The 22,514-nt window shown below is 32.7% G+C and overlaps 3 protein-coding genes and 2 non-coding genes across 6 annotated transcripts in view; 1 reads left to right on the plus strand and 4 right to left on the minus strand.

The window, feature by feature from the left end:
- Positions 1 to 1,986: 1,986 nt before the first annotated feature.
- On the minus strand, positions 1,987 to 2,059 carry TRNAM-CAU (transfer RNA methionine (anticodon CAU)). Its single transcript has one exon. It is a non-coding gene; the product is annotated as a tRNA-Met (tRNA).
- Positions 2,060 to 2,153: 94 nt separating this feature from the next.
- NC2beta (negative cofactor 2beta) lies at positions 2,154 to 3,291 on the plus strand. The gene is made up of 2 exons (XM_072533951.1): positions 2,154 to 2,491; positions 2,580 to 3,291. The coding sequence occupies exons 1-2, from the start codon at positions 2,245 to 2,247 to the stop codon at positions 2,864 to 2,866; spliced, it is 534 nt and encodes a 177-aa protein (XP_072390052.1). The 5' UTR covers positions 2,154 to 2,244; the 3' UTR covers positions 2,867 to 3,291.
- Positions 3,292 to 3,364: 73 nt separating this feature from the next.
- LOC140442972 (uncharacterized) lies at positions 3,365 to 10,430 on the minus strand. 2 transcript variants are annotated; one of them, XM_072533949.1, is made up of 7 exons: positions 10,331 to 10,430; positions 8,766 to 8,972; positions 8,544 to 8,716; positions 8,313 to 8,476; positions 8,096 to 8,181; positions 5,590 to 5,885; positions 3,365 to 3,760 (listed from the first exon to the last, which is right to left on the minus strand). In XM_072533949.1, exons 2-6 carry the CDS (start codon positions 8,931 to 8,933, stop codon positions 5,595 to 5,597), a joined length of 882 nt encoding a protein of 293 aa, XP_072390050.1. In that variant the 5' UTR covers positions 8,934 to 8,972; positions 10,331 to 10,430; the 3' UTR covers positions 3,365 to 3,760; positions 5,590 to 5,594. The 2 variants fall into 2 exon arrangements, with proteins under 2 accessions (XP_072390050.1, XP_072390049.1); XM_072533948.1 differs by lacking the exon at positions 10,331 to 10,430 and adding an exon at positions 9,026 to 9,341.
- A 2,567-nt stretch (positions 10,431 to 12,997) lies between these two features.
- The window catches only part of rau (RA domain-containing protein rau), a 106,231-nt gene continuing 96,714 nt past the window's right edge, over positions 12,998 to 22,514 (minus strand). The window contains exons 3-5 of the mRNA XM_072533952.1: positions 16,206 to 16,462; positions 15,398 to 15,716; positions 12,998 to 14,561 (exon numbers count right to left, since the gene is read on the minus strand). Of these exons, the coding sequence (XP_072390053.1) occupies positions 14,220 to 14,561; positions 15,398 to 15,716; positions 16,206 to 16,462 (918 nt within the window). The 3' untranslated portion in view covers positions 12,998 to 14,219. The remainder of the gene's footprint in view (positions 14,562 to 15,397; positions 15,717 to 16,205; positions 16,463 to 22,514) is intronic.
- TRNAE-CUC (transfer RNA glutamic acid (anticodon CUC)) lies at positions 16,503 to 16,574 on the minus strand. The gene has a single exon. It is a non-coding gene; the product is annotated as a tRNA-Glu (tRNA).

Raw genomic sequence — 22,514 nt, forward strand, 5'->3', positions numbered from 1 at the left:
CCATTTTTGACGATTCAACGGTTAAAGGCACACAACAATTTTAAACGGTTTTGTGAGTATTAACTCAATTAGGATACTGCAGTCTTGATAAAGGTTTTTTAAAAGGCTTCTCTGAGGAGTTTCCTCATTATATAAACATCACAGGACTGGATTCAGACGTAGTGGTGATCGTATGAATCAATTCATACAATGTCTTGGTGTGAGTAGAAATAATCTCAAAGCAATGCCCTAATTCTAAAAGTAATGCATTACAGAGCAATTAACCTAACAAAAGGTATTTCCTATTTGTTTACATTCGTTTAAATTTCTACTTTTATCTATATTAATATATTTTACTATATATCATTAATCATTACTGTACAGGTCAACGTAATCCCGAAAATTTATATTAGGTACATTTGACAAGAAATAATTGGTTATAAACAGCCCATTGGCGAAGTGTCGTGTAGGGTTGTATACTAAAAACATGTTATAAAACAAATATATTTATAATAGCTACTGTTAAAATACAATTTTTAAGTATAATTTTTAGAAAACAATATAATAATTAATATTCTTTAAAAAAATTTGTTTCTATTAATTATGCAACCAATAATACAGCATACAAGAATTTTGTAATCTGTAATCAATAAATATGACCGATGGATATTTAGAATAAAGATTGCGCATACACCAAAATTTAGGCTCAAAAATAATTTATTAAGTACTAAATGCAGTACTTTCTTCTTCTATAACTTCTTACTATAAACTTCATATATAAACAAGTAATAATCGTACTATGTAATTACATTTTTATAACAGGTTGTTATAAATCGATAACTACATATATGTAGAGTCCTAAAAACATTCCAGCCACCTCTTAAAATACAATGTAATTCAGACCAACTAATATAAATAAAAGTATTGACTAGTCCCTAATTGTATACATTTATTTAAATTAGTATTTTAGACACCTAGATTATTTTATTAATTAGGTCAATAATTCATTCTGGTTTATAAAACACGAAACTTTAAATTTGACTTTGACATCCAATATTTCTATGCTCATAGGCGGAGGTGGTCTTTAAAAGTATACATTTTAAATAAAGTGAACTTTTTAAAGCTAAAGTAATTAATATTTTATCGTATATTATTATATACTAAGAATTCAATTTTAAAAAATATCTCTTTAAAAAAATATGAAACTACAGATTGTTTTTAATATAGTTCCTATTAATTATGCAACCAGTAATATACTGTGAAACCAGCTTGTACATAAAATTATGACCACTGGCTATTTAGAATACTGCAGCGCATCCACCAGAATTTAAACTGTCAAAATAATTGAAATTAAATCAGAAAATAATTAATTAGATACCATATTAAATGTAGTTTTTCTATTATAAGATTTACTATTTCCAAGTCAAACTTTGAAATAGTAATGAACTTTTTACAATAAATTTCAGATATAAACAAGTAATAATCGTATTATGTAGTTACATTATTATAATGGAGCATTTCGGAATATTTTGTTGAATTATCATCATAATATAATAGGTATACAGTGTATGTACAGTTCCCAGTGAGTTTTAACGACCTTTAGGTCACCTTACGATGTTTCTTGTAATCGCTTACATTTCTAGCTTGAAACAGTTCTCATTATTACTTACTTACGTTTTTATTCAAACCCAATCCGATCCTGTAAGACAATTAGTGGTACGCAAAAAGGGTTAACGTAAGGGTTCACTTATTATTGGTTATTTTTACTTCATTTAATATCAATTTCTGGTTTTCCTAATTTCAAACTGACGTTCTCTTTTCTAATTATAGCAGCATACTTACATTATTGAAATGAAAATATTACAAAATTGAAGAATATTTTGCCTGTTTTGCGTTTATTAATTTTTTTATAATAAATTATCTTTTAAATAAATCTTAAATAGATAAATTTTAAATAAAAAGGTAATTCATAATTTTATAAGTTAAATATTTAATTAAAAAAAAACTTGCCCCGGGTGAGGATCGAACTCACGACCTTAAGATTATGAGACTTACGCGCTGCCTACTGCGCTACCGAGGCTTGTGTCAGGTTGATCTGAAATGTATATAATCCGTAAAATAAATAAAATGTAAATAAATAGTATTGAGTAAAAACAAGAAGAAGAATCTGACAATTGACATATTATCACTGCGTGACATCTTCAACTAAAAACATTGTAATATTAATTCTATTTAATTCAAAGTTTGTTTTGAAAACTGTAAATAATGGCGAATCCAAACTCTACCGGACCTCTAGGATCGGGAAATACAGAAGACGATGAACTGACACTTCCTAGAGCTAGCATTAATAAAATGATAAAAGAATTAGTACCCTCAGTTAGGATAGCAAATGAAGCAAGAGAATTAATTTTAAATTGTTGCACAGAATTTATCCATTTATTGAGCTCAGAAGCAAACGAAATTTGTAATCAGCTGCACAAAAAGACCATAAATGCGGAGCATGTTTTAATGGGTAAGTACAAGTAGGGATTTCTTATTTTTCCTTGTTTTATTGGATAACTTTTAACTAGGTGAAATTCATTATAGTCGTTATATTTTAGCTCTGAACAGGCTTGGATTTTGTGATTACACAGCAGAAGCTGAAGCCGTCCTCAAAGATTGTAAAGCAGTAGCAGCAAAACGCAGACGACAAAGTACCAGGCTAGAAAATCTAGGTATACCAGAAGAAGAATTGTTAAGGCAACAACAAGAACTGTTTGCCAAAGCTAGACAGGAACAAGCACAAGCCGACCAACAGCAGTGGGAACAACTACAAGCAGCAGCTGCGAGACAAGCACAGCAGCAGCAGCAACAACAAGGAGAAGATGATCTAGATGATTATTGTTAGGTATTAGGAGTGATAGTGGAGTACAAAAAGGCACTGTAGATAGATAATAATTATGTTCTTTAATTTGAAATTTTTATATATTTTTAATTTACAGTAATTTTTTAATATACATTAGCACAGCCACAATGTGTCTTTTCTGCTTTCTGCTATAAAAGTGTCTTTTATATAAAAGAACAGTTTTCTAATAGAAATGTGAAATTTTTAAATAAAAGAAATGGTCCCTTATACTATATAACATTGATTAAAAACCTAAAATTGTTCACAAAATAATTTTGTCAGTGTCAAAAAAGCCTAGGATACTGAAAATTATATGGGAAAGTATTTTTATTGTTTCTTATGGAAAACACTAATATTTTAGTGTTAATGAGTACCTTGTTGAATATTATTTTGATTATGTATCAAACTATAATAAAATATTTTTTCTCTTTTGGTTTATCATTTTTTGCTTTTAATTGAATAACATTAGTATTTTGTTCTTCTGATAGGAAACAGATTGTTATATTGTAAAAAGTTCTATTTGTTTTTAATTGATTTTAGTAATGAATATTGTGTATGTCTCAAGATTTTAACCTGGTTGTGTAGCTTTATTCCACAGCCCCTTTGGCCATTTGACACCTTTTTTAGACTCCATGAAGGGATACTAAGCACACAACCCACTTAAGCAAATCCTTGTTGCTGGGGATTTCAATATTGACTTTCTCACTGAAAATACATCTGACTGTAAGTTCTAAGATGTTTTTGAGTTTTAATCTAGTTAAAACTGTATATACTCCAACTAGAGGCAATTACGACATTGACAATGTCTTTTTGGATTCTGGAGCATCATGCAGCTCAACTGGGGTGATTGATGTGGGGTTTTTAGATCACAGGGGGCAAATTGGTTGGCCATCAACTCTGAAAAAGGTAAACATTTATTTTATAATTAATTGGCTATCTGGGATCGACTGGGGGTTTATTTTTGACAATGATACCTCTATCAATTTTAATATTGTTCTGAAGCTATTTTCTTGTGGCATGTTAGACTAATTACTATTTAAATGGGAATACACCACAATTAAAGGTTAAAGTATGTTTATTGACGTTTCAATTTCCACTTCAGAAATCATTCTCAAAATACAAACATTAGTGTTTGTATTTTGAGAACAATTTCCTCTAATGATAGAGCAATTTTGACTTCAAGAAATCCTTCAAAAACCATGTTGAACATCATAAATAGACAATGAGGAATAACTGGGGCTCTACATCAGACTCATAACATCACTCCACATATAATTATCTCCATCCATAATAATTTTTCTCAAATTATTAAGATGATAAAAAATATTATCATAAGTTCTCTTAAACAATGCTTTAAAGAGAATACATTTCCCTAGGTTCTAAAAAGGGGAAATAACTTCTATATTTACAAAAGTGGAAATTGAAGTCCCTGAGAACTATAGGCCTGTCTCATTGTTCCCAGTCGTCTCCAAAATAGTAGAAAGGCCATGGCTTTGTGAATAACAAGTTTTTTTCAAAAGTAACAATTATTCCTCAGGATCACAGTTCAGTTTCGGGAAGGAAAGAAGCACAACTTAGCATTCGTGACCTAGTGTCCCACATTTTGGAATCCTTTCCTAGGATGAAATTCAGCACAGTTGTGTTTTGTGACTTGAGTAGGGCGTTTGATTGTATGGACCATGGGATACTCCTTAAAAACTACAGAGGTAGAACTTCTGTCCTCAGAGCGTCAAGGTGATACAATCATACCTCTAGTACAGGGTACAGTCTGTGAGGGTGTTGTCAGAGGAGAGTGTTAGTATTGGTGTTCCTCAAGGCTCCATCCTTGGACAAATATTATTTCTAATATATTAATGGTCTTAAAAGCATTGAATCAAATGCTACATACACACTCTTTACTGTTGGTACCATTATCTCCTTCACAGCTGACAAACTTGAGAAAACTCTAAAGGGTTCCTGCTTAATGAAGCAAAGACCAACACGGTTGTTTTTGCTCTTAGGGACACCGGGCTGAAAATGCAGATGTGACAATTGTGAAATTCCTTGGAATTTCTATCTAGGAATACACCTAGAACCCTAAGCTTCAATGGGGGTATCTGAGCAAAAACCTGTATGTGCTCAAAAATTTATCATCGGGCGTTTCACACAAGGTCTTACGAACAGCTTATTATGCCATTTTTCACTCTCTTCTGACATATGCAATCTTGATCTGGAGGCATTCGGCGGAAATGCCGAGAGTCTTTGGTTTGCAACGTATGGTTATAAGAGTTCTTACAGGCCTTGGGTTTAGGGACAATTGCAGATTGGCCTTTGGGACTCTGGGAATTCTTATTGTGCCCTCCTTGTATATCTATGAGAACCTTATGTTTGTTAAGAGGAGCGGGGGCGCTTTGGGACCCATGGAGAGGTGCACGATCATAACACTAGACTCAGGTGTGATCTTGTTCCAACCTACTGGAGGCTAAAGAGGTATCAAACTGAATCAGGGTATTGGGCAATTAAATTTTATGACAAATTACCTGATAACCTCAAGGATCTTCTCACAACTCAATTTAAAAGTAAAATCAAGGAAATTTTAATAAAAAATTTAAGATTTTAGATGCTCTGCTTTTATTTTGACGTGTGTTAGGCTACTGGCAAAATTACATCAATAAATGAATTTGAACGAATTAAAGATTACTGGATAAAATGTTAACCTGTATTTTTTACTTTCCTAAAGATATTACCTAAACTAATCAATTATAATGGGTTCTTCTTTGATCGTAACTGCTTCAAAATCATCATTTTCTGTTCTTGTCTGTTTGATTGCTTTTATTTCTTGTCCTAACATTTTAGTTTCTCTTGGTTTGTCCAATGTATCTATGTATGTCTTTAGTCTATCATTTTCTTGTTTTAGTTCCTCAAGTTTTTCAATAAGTTGGACATTAGTTGTTTTTTCAGCGGTATAGGAGTCTGTTAGTTTTTTTATTATTTCATTTGTTTTTTGAATCTGCTGGCTATAGTGGGATCTGCTGGCGGTCCACTAAAAGGAGAATTTGAATCAAATTGAGCAAAGAGCTAATTATATCAATATTGTAATATAGTGGTAACTATAATGGGTTGTTGGTGGTTATAGTGGGTTGGTAACCCTTTTATATTAAGGTTCTGTCGTCTGTCTGTCATGTTATGTGGGACATAACCATTAGAGGAAAAGGTGATATTATGGGCTACCATTTTGTTTTTCCATCCTAAATACCTCAATTATGAATAAATCTTTCTAAAAACGTAAACAATTCAACTTTATGATGTTGTAAATAAGTGTAACACAACCAATTTAGTTTAATAAAAATTTTAATATAGAAAAAAATATTTTTTTAAATTGACAAAATTTGAAAATTACAAGTTGCGGTGGTTAAATGGGCTACCAGTTAAAAATGTTATAAAAATCAAACTACTAATAGTCTAAACAGTATTTTAAGCCCATTTCTTACTTTAAAATGTAAATTTATTAAAAATAGTCTATGCACGAATTTCATTTTAGATTTTATTTACAGAAATCGTAAAAATATTGTTCGGTTTCTTAGCCAGCACACTCATTGTGAGCCCACATTTCACACATTAAACATTGAACCCATATTTCTCCTTTCCTAATATTTGAATACAACTCATCACAGAATATCAGAAGGGTCACCTTTCATCAAGACATCTGTCATGTTTTTCTTAGGAAAGATTATTAGTGGTGGAACAAATGTCCCATTGGTTCTCATACAACACACAACAGTCACAAGAGACCCCCTTTCGACACCACTTAAGGTACCAACTTGACGTTTACCTTTAAGGCCCACAATTTTAGTTACATTACTCTGTACGACGGATAAACCGGTCCCATCCACATTACATATGCGGTCAATAGGATAGTTACACTTTCTTAACTCTGCCTCCAGGACATCGAAAAACCCATCAACAGCATCTTCATTGAAGCCATTGGTTCTGGAAAAATGATGTAGCTTATGACGGTGTAAAAAATGGTCAAACCACGCTCTGCCAGAAATTCCAATACCAGAAAATGGTTGGTCTACTCCATTCCTTTTCTCACAGTTGAAAAGCTAAGATCATCTCTCGTTAGACCATAAAACTTTTTTTCCATAAGAAGCAAATAGTAAACAAGTTCGGCTTCTTTTCACTGGGCATAATTGGTTTCCTTCCCAATTTTCTTGAAACCACTTCTTCTGGAGAGATTCCCAGATGAATTAATCTTTGAAGCGTAGTCCGAGGTACCGGAAATTCTTTGGAATCTGTTCAAAGGCTCATCTTCTTCTCTGACATAGCTTCATTTGCCGCTTTCATTTTATAACATTGCCGATAATGTTTCCTCTTACGTGGATTTAAAACTTTCGTAGGCATCTGTAACAAAAAAAAACAAATCTTGTAGGGGTTTTTAAGAAAGATTCGGTAGCCCATATAAACACCACAGTGATTGCCCATATTACAACCTTCGCCATGTTGGAAAGGAACGCGACTTCATCAGTTAAAAAGTACTTATTATTAACTACGTTGTAGTGCTAAACCAATCCCTATACAGTTCGTATATAGGAGGTTTTCGACAATATTCTTCTTAGATGAGATCACCTATGACAATTGTTAGGTCTTGCTTTTTCAACCTTTTCACGACTTGATTAGTGCTATGGTATAGTTCTTCTACCTCTTCTTCTGTTCCTTCAGTTGTAGGTGCATACACTTGAATTATATTGATGTCGATTGGTCTTGATCAGTTGTATGAGCATCACTCTTGCTGAGATTGGGATGAAGTTGTTAACAGATTTTGTCACTTGTTTTGTCAATATAATGCTGACACCTAATAATTGATACTTGTAAAATGCTATAAATCCCTACCTTTCAAAGTGTTCAGTTTCACAAAAACACAAAAACTCAATCACTCAACTACTGCTTAACTAAATGCGTTATAGCTTCCTAGCGGCTCTCACACAAACTACTATTTATAGTTCCTACGTTCACCGCTAGAATTCGCTGGCTTGTTTACCAGATAATAAGGTAGCCCATATTGCCACCAATAATAGCCTGTAATACCAACTTTGTCTCAATTTGTAAAAGAATGAAATTATATATAACATTGATAAGTCTTCAATATAATGCAAATGTGCTTAAACATATTTTCCGCAAAAACAAATTTAATGAGCTGAAAACATTTAATATATCAAAAGAAATCAAAAAATATACTGTGAAGGGACAAACCTGATCGAAAATGATGGTATTAACTAAATTGGGTTCCTGAATATCTTCATTTAAGCTAAGGAGATGTTCCAACATTTCATATTTTACTAAAAGATAAAAAATTATGTAACATGTACAGAATTCTTAAACAATAACAGCTACAAGCTCGTGACAATTCTGCAATTGTTATAAACAAGCCTAGGGAGACAATTCATTTTAAAGACTATGAATTTCTTACCATTTATCTTTATATATAGCTCCTGAATGTAGTCTTTTTCTTTTTTCAACTTATCATAGCTACGAATAAGCTGTTGATATTTTTCTAGTGACTCTTCAGCTAACTTAGTCTTCTCGTGGAATTCATTTACTTCGCCTACTTCCGACTTAAGCATTTTAACCATTCTACAAACATAATACAGGGATTTATGCAAATGCTTAACATATCTTTACGAAGCAAAAAAAAACTTACTCTCCTACTTCTTCGATGGTGCTCATCAATGCATTCTCTCTTTTTAATATTTGGTTATGATAAATGAAGCTCTGACGATGCTTTGTTTCAAAAACTTCTAATTTTCTGGACAACTCCAACTTTTCTGCTTCATTTATCTGTAAATGTTCCTTCATTTTTTCCATTTCCTTCACCTAAAAATGTCAATAGATATATTTGTACAAACAAGAAGGCAAGACTTACCATCAATTTGTACTGCATTTGGACCGTATTCAATTTGTCCGTTTTGTCCAGGAGCTCATCTTCGGTGTTTCGAAACTTTTTATTAACAACATTGAGATTAAAGCTTCTTTCGTCCAAAGCTTTCGTTGCAATATCTAAACTTTTTTTCAGCTCTGCATTTTCCGCCATTGAAAGATCCAAGTCGCTTCTTAGTTGTTTAACTTGATCCTAAAAACAATAATGTACCTTCATTCGTAGTTATTTATACTTATGATATTTACCCTTTTAACAAACAGCTCAGTTTTAAATTCTCGTAAACATTTTTCCATATCTACTGAATCAAACGCGGAGTCTTCGTTTCTAAATTTTTCCTTCAGTTTTTTTAAATTATCTTCTAAGTTCATCTCCATCTTTATATCAATATACTTGAGAAGTGTCCCAATGAAGACAAGATAATATTATGAAACAACTATTCAAAAATGTCAAATTTGAAAAGATTTATTTTTCACAGCCGCCTCGATACTTTTTGATAATAAGACGTTAAATTATTTGTTAATAAAGTATATGGAGTATTATTACAGAATTTCGTAGTATTTATTTGCCGTTGATATTATGTATTTTAATAAGATTTAAACAAATTCATAACAAAATCTGTTCAAAAACATTGTTTGCGTAGTGTGTTGCATAACTATTAGACCCAATTGTTTTATGTCTAATTTAGACTAAAATGAATATTTACTTTAATACCGTTACATGCATTTTTATCACGTTCAATAAAACATAAATAATTATTAGTAATATTAAAATTAATACTAAATATTTCTGTTATAAAAGGTTGAATATTAAAAAATTATTTATAATACATTGTGATTTTTGACCTGGTATTTATACAAGTGTCTATTATAATCATATATTTACAATTTTTACTATTAGAATGTAATTCCACGTTATGCGTTTATTTAAAAAATAAAATTCCACATATTTGTAAAATTTTGTTCCTATTAGTTATGCAACCAATAAGACAGTAAACGAAGACTCATTCAACAAAATCTCTTTAATTTTATTTTATTTAAATATTTAAATCTGTTTTTGGAAACACTTTATGTGGAATCGACAAAATATTTAATAGCGTGAATTAAACAAATTCTTATAATGGTCTAATGTTTAAAATCTTTTAAATTTTGTCTTACAACTTAATACAAATATTTAGTATTCTTCTGAAGTTATTTTCTTGTAGCATGATATATAATGTCTTAAGCAAATGTTATTAAACATAAAATCAAAGCAATGCACTCATTTCGGAACACCATAGGTACGTTATAAACTAATTCATGTAAGAAAAATTTAAAAAGGTTCTGAAACTGTTATACAAACACAATACGTAACAAAAGTTGTTTTCTATACTTGTTTAAACTTGTATCCTAATCTGTATTATTTAATCTCTTAATTAAATTTAACTAAAAATTTATAAATGCGGCCAACTAAAAATTTTGTGGCAATTTGGTGAATAATGTTATGACCGGTGGATATATTTAGACTAGGGATTACGCATCCGCCATTAATTTATGCAACTAGCAATACACTACCTCTATTGCGCATTCACCAAAATTTTAAAATTCTCTGAACAAAAAACGCATGGACGCATCTCGACACCTCTGTTATTCTCAGCTATAAATTTAGGAGAAGGTAGGTAAATCTGAAATGCAAAAAATACAAAACTTTAAGAAAGAACTTAGTGGACAAAAGATTATTTAATGTAAAAATTGGCTACTTACAGAGTATAATTAAAAGAAACAGGTTTATCAGGGTCATAGGAGATAATTGTTAAAAAGGACTCCCAAAAGTCAAATTGCGCATTTTGGAGAGATAGGATGGGACCAGGATTTGTGACATGTGTCAGTATTGTCATACCTACTGTCAATTGACATAGAAACTATTTGGAAATAAAATCGGTAAGGAGTTTGGAAATTTATTTAACTTTGAGTTAGTATTTATTGTATTATCTCACAAGTCACATTAGAGAGATCCTTTTCATTATGTAATTCTATTGATTGTTTTACTTTGTGGATATTTAGGACAATCAAAATAATTAGTAGATTCTTTAAGTAAGCGACAAATTGATATGTTTAAAATTTTGCTTTTAAAAAGCCATAAATGGAGAACAGCTCCCAACGGAATGGACGGAGGCATATATGACATCTATATTTAAGAAAGGAGATAGAAAACGATTCGAAAACTACAGAGGAATGAGCGTAATATTATCAATAGGAAGATTATATGGGAAGATACTGCGAGAAAAGATAGGGCAAGCGATAAAAGGCCAAATCGGGGAGGATCAGGCAGGCTTCACGGCAGGAAGATCATGCATAGACCACATATACACACTGGAACAACTGTTGGAAAAGAAAAAAGCAAAAAATAGAGATATACATTTGGCATTTGTGGACCTGAAAAAGGCGTATGACTCTGTCCCAAGGACAAAACTATGGGAGGCAATGTATAAATTAGAAATACAGACGGAACTCATAGAAGCTACAAAAAGCTCTGTATTAAGAAAATAAAGTGTCCATCAAAATGGGAACAAGAATCATAAGAGACTTTACCACAACAAAAGGGCTCCTGCAGGGTTGTTCCACATCTCCAACCCTATTCAAAATATACTTAGAGAAAGCATTGACTACATGGAAAAGAAAATGCGAAGGCATGGGAGTACCGGTATGAAACGAATACCTATATACGTTAAGATTTGCAGACGATCAAGTAGTGATTGCACAAGGCCAAGAAGACCTCAGTTACATGATGAAGAAACTACAAAGAGAATATACCAAGGCTGGCCCAGATATTAACCTCGCGAAAACACAGTACCTATCTACAAGTGAAGAAGGCATAAAAGATCTACAGATTGACGACAACGTAACAATCAAAGGGAAGGATAAATTCAAATCAGGGGTTTATAATCACGAAAAAGGCAACAACAGAGGGAGAAATTAAGCAAAGATTAGGACAGACAAGAACAGCAATCCGACAACTTAACTCAGTATGGTGGGATAGACCCCTAACACAGATTTATAAATAAAACATTAGTGCGAAGTATTATGACATATGGGGCTGAAAATTGGATTATAAACCAGAAACACAGCAGTAAGATAGTAGCAACAGAGATAGAATGCCTGCGAAGATGCTGTGGAGTAACAAAAATGGATAGAAGTAATGACAAAATAAAGCAAAGAACATGAATAGAAACAGACATACTAACGTATATAGAACAAAAAAGACTAAAGTGGTATGGACATGTAAGAAGAACTAACGGCAGCAGATGGATAAAGAGAATAACCGAAATGATTACTTTATTTAACAATAAATTAAGAATACAAATAAATATATTAGTGTTCGTTAGTTTTAGACAATTAAACCTTATAGTAATAATGTTTCCATTTACCAAACTTCTTATGTAGTATATAAAGATAGCTTATAGGATCTTTCTTTCTAAGAATATTTTTATGGCAGTTAAGGGATAAGTAAATAATACTAAGAAATAAAAAAGACAATTTTTATTACACAATATCATTGACAATATTTCATATTTACAAAATACACAATTCTTTGGTTTAACATAAAATACACATACAACACTGATATACAACTCAATATTCAACTTTTATATTCTATAAATGAATAATGTAATAAACATCTGTATTTCTATTAAAGAATATAAAATTTGTTACAGCAGGAACCACAAATCTTCAAAACTTACTCCTTCTACTTTCTGTAGACCTAGAAGCAATAGGAAATTACAGAAAAGGAGTGACGAAAAAGTAAAAGATTAGCGGATCCCCTTAGTATAATAAATTATCTTCCTAATTGACACAAATATTAAAATTATTCACTCATTCCGTAACATACCAGAGGCACTGCGGCTTTTTCTCTCCACAGCAATTGCACTATAATTTTGAAACCCAAACACACCTTAAAAATACTCTTTGGCTAAGCATTTTAGTAGATTATTATTTATTACACATGTCAGTTAATAAGAAGACACTAAGTTTTAAAAAGAAAATACACAGAATTGCTGATGATAAAAAAATTAAGAAATACATCTAATGCAGCTCACCGAGAGAAAATTCATCGACTGAACAATGATAGAATTACTAAGCAGTTATATTTTTATTGTTTGAACTTAAAAACTCATCTTCTAAACTGTTTATTCATCGAAATGCTTTCGCAGACACATTTTTGATTACTAGCAAAGACACTTTTAAAGAAGTATCAACAGTTTTACATTGACTGTCAATAAATTTTATACCTGTATAGTAAATAGCATAACTAGTAGGTGTGATACATTTGAGGGAGGTTATTATTTTTTTGAGAAAATGAGTTCTTTGTGTGTCAGTAAATTATTTTCGATAAATTTTCGTTTACGGGAGAATTATTCGTTGGTTGAACTCTTCATGTGGTATTACACTACGCATTACACTACGGGGAATAACATATGAATTATATTCTTAACAGAACCATATTATTTTTTAAAACAAGTAGTGCCAGCACAAGAAAACATGGATGCTCACAAAACAAAAGAAAATAAATATATAAATAATAGGAATGGGCCAGGAAAAATAAATTTTGAGCTAAATTTAATCCTTAGTTAGTATTATTTAAGTACAAAATGGTATCTCTTGAAAAACAGAGTTAAATGAAACATTCATTGCCCAAGATACTTGTTAAAGAATAAAGAATAAGATGAGGGTAACATAAGAAATACGTGTTTTGTAAATAGTATAACTAGTAGGGACAATACATTTGAGGACATACACACTTTTACATGAGAATTATAACAACAGTTTTCCTAGATATTTGTATTCCTATGTGCATGTTTTGATAACTTTCTAAAAGTGATAAAAAATAATGGTAACAAAAATTCTACGGGACTAACAACACCCGTATGAAGTATTTACATGTCATTTATAGATATATAAACATTCTGCAGACGTTTTCTAATACAATTAGACTAAAAGTTGTTTTTTTCAAAAAGTATATCAATTTACAGACAGAATATCAATAGATAAAGAACAACTTTTGATGTATTTTGGAAGAATGATCCACAGTACACAAAACATTTTTGAATAGCTGCCAATAAAGATTCTTTGGTTTCAAAACAAACGTCAAGCTGCATATCACATAAAAAACTAGATAACACACGTAGAATATATACAAAATTTTACAAAAAAACAAATCATAACAAAAATAAAATTACAAAATGTCTATTTCAAAGGCAAGCTCGAGGATAAAGCAATTTGACTTGAGTGTGAATTATCTCAGGTGTGTACATCATAGTAGTAGTGATAGTCATATAGTCAAGTCAGTTATCTTTTGAGGTTAGAACAATGATAGCATGACGTCACTTTTAAGATACTACGTGAAGACCACAATTGAAATAACCCGAGTCTCGAGTTTGTCAAAGATCTAGGTACCAAAAAATTAAATATAAAAATAGTTTTCGTAGTCCGCATACGACTGTTCACTATCACTTTTGGAAAGTTGCGAACTACTGCTCCAGATTTTCAAGTTGGAGTTTTTGTTTTTCACAACGGTAGCGTCTTTTTGTTTGGGTTTTTCACTTTGTTTTAGTTTTTCCTCGCTTTGGTTTTCGGTGGAGGGTGTTGTTGATTGGTGAGATCGGGAAAACGGTATTAAACTGCTGCTGGAGTTGTTGTTGTTGCTGTTGCTGTTGCTAGTGTGAGTGTTTGGTAGGGATATGGGCTGTGACGTTCTGAACGTCCGGGAAACCGGCAAAGGAGGCAGTTCTGACACCCAGAATATCTAAAACAATAAAATATTAGTTAGTTAGTTTTCCTATAAATTTCGGGTTGTAGTGGAAAGCGAAGTACAGTAGCTAGTAATAATATTGTGGATTACTTATTTGTATTATATCTTGACAAAAATATTTTAAATGAGTGAAAGCGACAGTGATCCTATATTAATTTACCTAATCAGGAAAAGAAAGGAATAAAAAACCCTACGAATATAGAAATGAAATAATAACACGAGCTAGAGTCAAAGGAAACGAATACATCTAATGGAAGGGAAGAATCTTCCTGCAGTTCCTTCTCCATCCTCCAAAGATTGCAAGTAATTTGATAATTTGTTATTTTTAAGCAACGACGTAGAAGCAAAGAACTTGGTGAGTCTTCAATACGTAATAGAAGTAATACCCCTAATAGAAAAATTACCGTTTGTAAATTAACCTTCTGTTTTCTTCGCGGAGTAAAATTGACCGAGTGAGGCAGCTTCTAAGTGCAGGAAAATCACCATTCGACAAACGGGGAAAAAGTAATCCACGCAATGCAATTTCTGGTATTATTAAAGATGCTATTCGTGAACATATTAAACCATATCCCACAAAGTTAGCTCACTATACTAGCAAGGAAAAGTATTATTTAAATGAGAAACTAGAATCACTCTTATGTACAAAATGTTTACAGAAAAATGTCCGTAATATGCCACTGTTAAGTATTTCCGAAAGGTTTAGTTTTGTGACAAAAGCTTCTGCAGTGCAAGGAACTGTATCGCGCTAAAGAAGATCCTGTCATATTGGGCATGATAGAGTTGTGCTATATTTGTTATGTTATAACTAAAAAATTACTCAATATACCAACCTTTCTTCTAGATAACGGCAAGTAATCAGGATTCCTTCTGATCAGGAAATGGCACTGGTGGGATGGAAGCCACGTCTGTTGAACTTGAAGAGGCCTGTCATCTGGGTGTAGTTTTCTTTGTTGTTCTCGATCCGTGTTGACTTCATAGATGGAAAACTGCTCTACTCTCTCCTTGCTATTGCTGCAAGTCAGCAGCAAGGAGATGACTTCATCTGACGTCGTCCTGGCACTTATCAGGAGACTCTTGTACTGGGAGTTGTTGTTCAAAGCTGAATCGTAGATTTTTACTAGTCCTCCACGGCGGGTTTGAAGGGAGAACCTGAAACAGAGTAAAATATTAGAAAATAAAGTATATAATAAAAAGAGAAGATAAAAATTTAAACAAAAGATGAAAGGAAATACATTGAGCTAAAAAGGAATATTCAACAATATACATTGAAGAAGCAGCAACAGAAGTTCTAGGAAAACTCAAAGTCATATTGAACAAAAGAAATAACAACAATACACCATGGTTCAAAAAAGAAATAAAAGAGTAATGTAAAGAGAAACGAGAGGCCTACACGAAGTACAAAACATTAAATACTCCAGAATCTCGAGACACCTATAGAAGAATACGAAATGAAAGAAAGCAGTTGGTAAGAAGAACAAAAAATGAACACTGGTAACAGTTTCCAAAAAGGATGGAAGCAAGAAGTATTGGCAGACCAAGAAAAAGATCGTGTGATAATTTAAACAATTTAGGAGGCTAATATTGAAGAAGAAACAGGCTTTAAAGCCTACAAGGAAGAAGAAGAAACGTTATACTCACTTGGAATCTCCTTTAGGATGGCAGCTCTGAAGCACAGCAGGTCTAGCTTCTTCGTCCAACGCCAAATGCGTCTTCACACCAGCTTTCCTCACCGTGACTTCCATAGAAAGATAAAACAGCTTCGGATCTCGGTGCTTCATCTTGTATTTTCCTAGCAACGTCGCCACAACTTCCTTACAGGTAGTTTGAAAAGTGATGCTGAGGGTTTTGTATTCAATATCGGGACGTAGACATCTGGCGTACACTTTTATTGTAGTCTGAAAGAAAAAAATATTGTTAAAAAAATAAAAAAAAGTTTTCCGGTACCGGGAATCGAACCCGAGCCTCCTGGGTGAGAGCCAGGTATCCTAGCCACTAGACCATACCGGAGTATATTAATTTTGAAATACGTAACGTTGGAATAGCTTCTGCTTGCATGAAATTTCACAGTTTTAATATTGATACTATTTTTATGAAGCGCTTAGAGATAATTGAAAATAATTATTTTGTGATATACCTATAAAATGTATTTAAAAAGCAACAAAAATTCAAAGGGTACTTTGCTGTTGCAAGTTGCTGCCATCATCATTTTTGACGTTTTTGTTTAGATAAAAAGCTCAACTTACATGTATATTTTCTGCAGGAACTAATATTTGCGTATATCTGCCAAAGTTCATAGCATACATTATAAAAGAACTTACAATATTATCAAAAAATATAGAGGCTTAATTATACCACTCTCAATACAAACACAAAAATCGACTACCACTATTTTGATTCGCCGAATCCTCTCACTAAACTAATACGTTTAGGAAAAGAAGTTCCTAGAATAGACACCAAAGGCGACGAGTCGAATAACGTCTTCCTGTTCTACTCGAAAAAATAAAAAAGAAATATACCTACGGAAAAAATAGATTTCATTCAAAACGGCCTCTTATGAACTACAGTGACAAATGGGAGGTGAGTGCTACTGTTTGGAAATCTGATGGTTTTATAGATTATTAACGAAGTTTAAACGAAAACTTTGATGAAAGAATTTTGATGGATGAAATATGAATGCAGCTTTCGTGATTTTCTATTTATGAAGACGGAAAATTAAGCAGCTGGGAACCGTGGACTGAACAGAGTGAATGACAAACCTAATTAGAAATAGAAGTATATTTCTAGGGCCGGCCAGACTAAAGCACATAAGTAAAAAAAAATCGATTTTTCTTTTTGTCTCACATGTTTATTTCACATTGATTTTAAGTAGCGTACTTTTTTAACCTTTCAATTCCTACAAATCTTTAGACATTATGAACATAAGTTGACTTATGTGAAAAACTACAACTGATTAACTGATGTATTCAGTTTTGTTGATTTATAGGAATGACTTAAGTTATTAAGTACCTCAAGTGCTTGACGTGATCGTCTTGTTAAAGAATATACAGATATTTAACTTTAGGTACCTACGTAAAACATGTTTAGTCTACGAAGGAAAAGTAATGTAAACAACAATGATTATTTTGAATTTAAATTATATAAATTCAGTTAGTTTTGTTCTACGATTCTTAAAATTTTCATTGTAAAGAGCCACAAGAATGGATTCTTTCTTATAGAGGAAAAAATCTGGTAAATTTGGTGTTAAATCAAAAAGCTATTGTCGAAGGTAAGTGTAAAACATTTTTTAGGCAATTTGAAGAGTTTTCGTATGAATATTTTTGTTCCTACATTGGTTTTTATTGATTTTATTTTTCAGGTCACCAAAATCAGCAATCAACAAGCAGTTATTTGATCCAGAATGAACCTTCAACATCATCAGGCCTTCATGGGAACACGTTTATTCCATCAGATTTTAATTTTTCACGTGATGATTCCATACAAGATCCACATTATCAAGTTCCAGAAATAAAAACATTACATTAAAGTTCAAGTGATGAATCGACTTCACGAGTCTCTTCGTGTTACCAAAAAAGAGACTTCGCTCCATTAAACACGAGAAAAAAAAACGAAAAGAAATCTATCTGGGTAAGTCATATAAAACTCTTAAAGAAAAAATTACCGCTGATAGATCCATGAAAGAACTGCTGGCATGTTGCATGAAATGCAAGGAGCGTATACTTTTGGCTAAGAGAAAAGCGATATTCAATGAATATTGGCTAATGGGTACATACCAAAAAAGGTCTGCTTACATGTCATCATTAATAGAGATTGAAGACAATGCTACCCAAAGACAACGCTCAATAGATCCTGAAAAACAGAAATTTCGTATGAAGACGTATAAATATGTTGTTGTAATAGATGGACTGCGTCAAACTATTTGTAGGGGATGTTTACTAAAAACCTTTGACGAAAGTGATAATTTTATAAAAACCATGGTAATGAAAAAACGGTCTTCAGTAGGTGGTACAAATATTAATGATATCCGTGGAACAACTGTTCCTAAAAATAAAATATCCGATGACAAAAGGAAGGAAATAAAAAACCATATTTTATCTTTTCCGTCGTATGAAACTCACTAAACCAGAAAGAGTACATCAAAGAAGTATTTGCCTTCCCACCTAACAATCAACAAAATGTATCAACTATTTTGTGACACATATATCAAACCGCCTTCAATAAAAATTTACAGCCAAGACTTTAACAAATTAGGGTTATGTTTCAAAACAGAGTTATCACAAGTATAGCGTGTTATACACGCTATACTTGTGATAAGTTTAAAATGCAAATTCAACTTTGTCAAGATGAGCAAACCAAAACTGAAATAACTTCGCAACATTAGAATCATAAAATGACAGCAGATCAAGCTTACGAATCGAAAAAATATGACACACAGATGTATCAAAATGATAGTACTGTATAAGTGTATGACTTTACGAGAGTAAACGACTTTACGAGAGTAAACGAACAAGAGGAAGACCACAGATGAGATGGGTTGATGTTATTAAAAGAATAGCCGGAACAAATTGGAAATATTTTGCTCAGGATAGAGACCGATGGAAGGAGTTGGGAGAGGCCTATGTCCAAACATGGACGACAGAAGGCTAAGAAGAAGAAGAAGTACAAGTGTATACATTTGATTTACAACAGTGTTTAATGACTATATCATTGATTTCTTCTGTAGCTTTTTATAAACGTCAGTTGTGGACGTTCAATTTGACCATATTATATGACAATAAGACCGGAAGAGCAGTATGTTATGTGTGGTATGAAACTATTGCTGCTCGAAGAGCGAATCAGATTACATCTTGTCTCTTTAAACATTTCAAACAAACCTACCTAAAACACAATTCTTTTGTATTGCTGTAAATGTGCATAACTGTAAAATATCCTATTATAAAATAATATATCGGTGACACTTATCAAGGAATAATTTATTTTTATTTCTTGCAAATTAGCTTTTCTAATCGTTTTCGTAATTTACATATTGGAAACACCTTGACATTGCAAACGGTGACGAATTTCCAACTATTGTGGTTTACTCTACTCCCCGTGACTAAACCATTTGTTGTCGAAAGGATATTAGAATAATGATAAGGAAAATTGATTTATTCGGTTTAAAATCGGGATTGTGGGCGTTGAACGATATAAACAAATGTTTGAAATGTGTCAAAACAATTAATCGTAACGGGAGTGTCGAAAGGTAGGCCGAGTTCAGAGAAAATTGCAAGCTTAAATAATATATAGATTTGTTTTGAATTATATAGTTCACGACTATTTGCTTACAAGGCCAATTAAAAAAAGGTTCAAAGTACTAGAGCAAAATGAAATGTTTTGGTAAAACTCTTTATTTACATTTAGTTGTCTTTCACATTAACCAATAGTTTGAAGAAGGTCGTAGAGTATTTTTCTCATTCTTTTTGGGGTTTAGTATTTTAATTAGCGTCTCAAAACAAGAAAAAAATTTTTATAGCAAAGGTCTAAATACAGGATTGGTCAATGTAGAAAAAACGTAATAATTGATACGTTCTTATTGGACTTTTCATTCGATTTTAATATGACCACCCCGACAAACCTCAAATACAATACATCATAAAATGCAATTGTATTAATTATTTATATGCACCGCATTATTAATTTGTCTTTATAAAGTTGGCATATATGTATATCCATATTTTTATTGTTTTTATATTATTTCTCTTTATAACGTGGTATATACGAAATTATTTTACTGCTTTCGGTCGGTAGTTTCTTTAGAATCAACATTTTTTTTATTTTTTTTTTTAGTTGTTAAATACACTCGCGATCATAAAATCCGGGTCACCTTGAAAATCACCGATATTTCATTTTAACGAGCTTTATCGTAAATAATAATAACACAAATACAAACTAATGCATGTTTCTGGGAATTGTTGTAGTCTTAGCGGTTTCCTTTGCAACAAAAAATTTCAATAGTGCCGATTTCGCGGGAAAGCGCACACTTCCCAAAATGAACGGTACCTGTAACTGCCGCTTGTTTTAAATGTCTCATTTGTGCTTCGACTTTCTTTTCAAAGGCAACGAACAAACGTTTATTATTGCCACCATTAGTGTTTATTAGTGCTATTGCTAGTGTTTATTATTGTTTATTTTTTGCCAAAAATACCCTTGACTGTTGTTGAAACGGCACAAATTGTTGCCCTTGTGAAAGACTCAACGACAAGTCGCAAGAACTGTTGGCGTAAGCCTTTCTACGGTTCAACGAGTGCTTCAACGCTTTCAGGAGAAGGGTTTGCTATCCAGACGACCTGGCTCTGGGAGAAGAAGAATGACCACGGTACGAGATGACCGTTTTCTTGTGTTTCAGGCTTTACGAAACCGGACCTCAACTGCGATTATGTATCGAAATCGTCTACAGGAAGTACGAAATGGCAATGTTAGCGTTGCAACAGTCAGGAGAAGACTTCGTTCTTTTGGACTACCTTCTTGGGTAATGGCTACAGGACCGCCACTTCGCCTGGCGCATCGAGTTGCACGACTAGCTTTTGCTCGACAATACGCGCATTGGGGAATTAACGATTGAAGCAAAGAGTTATTCTCAGATGAATTTTGTTTCTGCCTAACTGGATCCGATGGACGTGTAAGAGTTTGGAGGAGAACCGGTGAATGATTTTCACAAGCTTGCATTGCTCCAAGAATGCCATTTGGTGGAGGCTCGGTCATGGCTTGGGGAGGTGTATCTTCCGACTTCCGCACAGAACTACCCTTCATCGAAAATGGGTCCTTAACTGCACGAAGGGACATTACGGAGATTCTGGAAGAACATGTTATGCATACCATGGCAAGGCTTGGAGAAAACGTCGTTTTTATGCAGAACAACGCGCGAAAGCACGTTGCCACGATCAGTATGCAATACTTTGACGAGGTTGGAATTACGAGGTTACCCTGGCCAGCTAGGTCTCCGGACCTGAATCCCATCGAACATATCTGGGACGATTTAAAAAAACGTATTCAACCCCTAACATCTCGTCCTAACAACGGGCAGGAGCTTAAGGATCTGTTAGTGAGAGAGTGGAATAACATACCACAACATGTAATCCGGAGAAAAATTGAGAGTATGTCCCGTCGTCTGCAAGAGGTCATTAGAGCAAGTGGGGGCAATACACGATATTAGTCATTGAAATTTCACTGACATTTTACCACGTTCTGTATTTTCCATTTTTTTCGTATGCCTGTTTTATCAACAATTTGGTTTGTTTTCTGCTTTTTCAATAAAAACAATAAAAAACCGTTTTTTTTTCTTTCAAAACAAACATTGATGACAAATAAAAAATACATTAACCTAAAAAAAAGGTTATTATTCCACCAGAGGCAAAAATATTCCAGAAACTTGAAATTTTCAAGGTGACCCGGATTTTATGATCGCGAGTGTACATTGTCACTTTATTTGAGCCATCAGTGTTACATCCTTAAAATGGTTGTCTTTTTGGTGTCGTTTCGTATTAACTAATATTTAAGTTTGTAGATATTCTTGTTTAGTTATAATTGAATATTTGTTTATGTACATTTATGTTTGATTTTACTTCTTGTTAAAATAGAGTTTCATTATAGTCCTCTGGCTTTCATTTTTTTCTATTTTAATATTAATAGTAAAAGCGAAAGGGAGAAACCAGCGGGGTCTAGATTAAATATAGACGTCATAGGCGTATATAGAGGTCATCGTATGTGCAGAATGCAACATCCAGAACTAAATATTAATACCAAACTCAATAGAAAAATAAACAGAAATGTTCTGAGGTACTTTGCTCTAATGGAAAAAGAGGGCATGGAAAGAATGATCGTCGAAGGTAGAGGCGAAAACAGTAGACCAAGACACAGACGTCCTTCATTGTGGACTGATCAAATCAAAAAATTATAAATATATATGTGAGC

This window comes from Diabrotica undecimpunctata, chromosome 6, assembly GCF_040954645.1.
Source record: "Diabrotica undecimpunctata isolate CICGRU chromosome 6, icDiaUnde3, whole genome shotgun sequence".
NCBI lineage: Eukaryota > Metazoa > Arthropoda > Insecta > Coleoptera > Chrysomelidae > Diabrotica > Diabrotica undecimpunctata.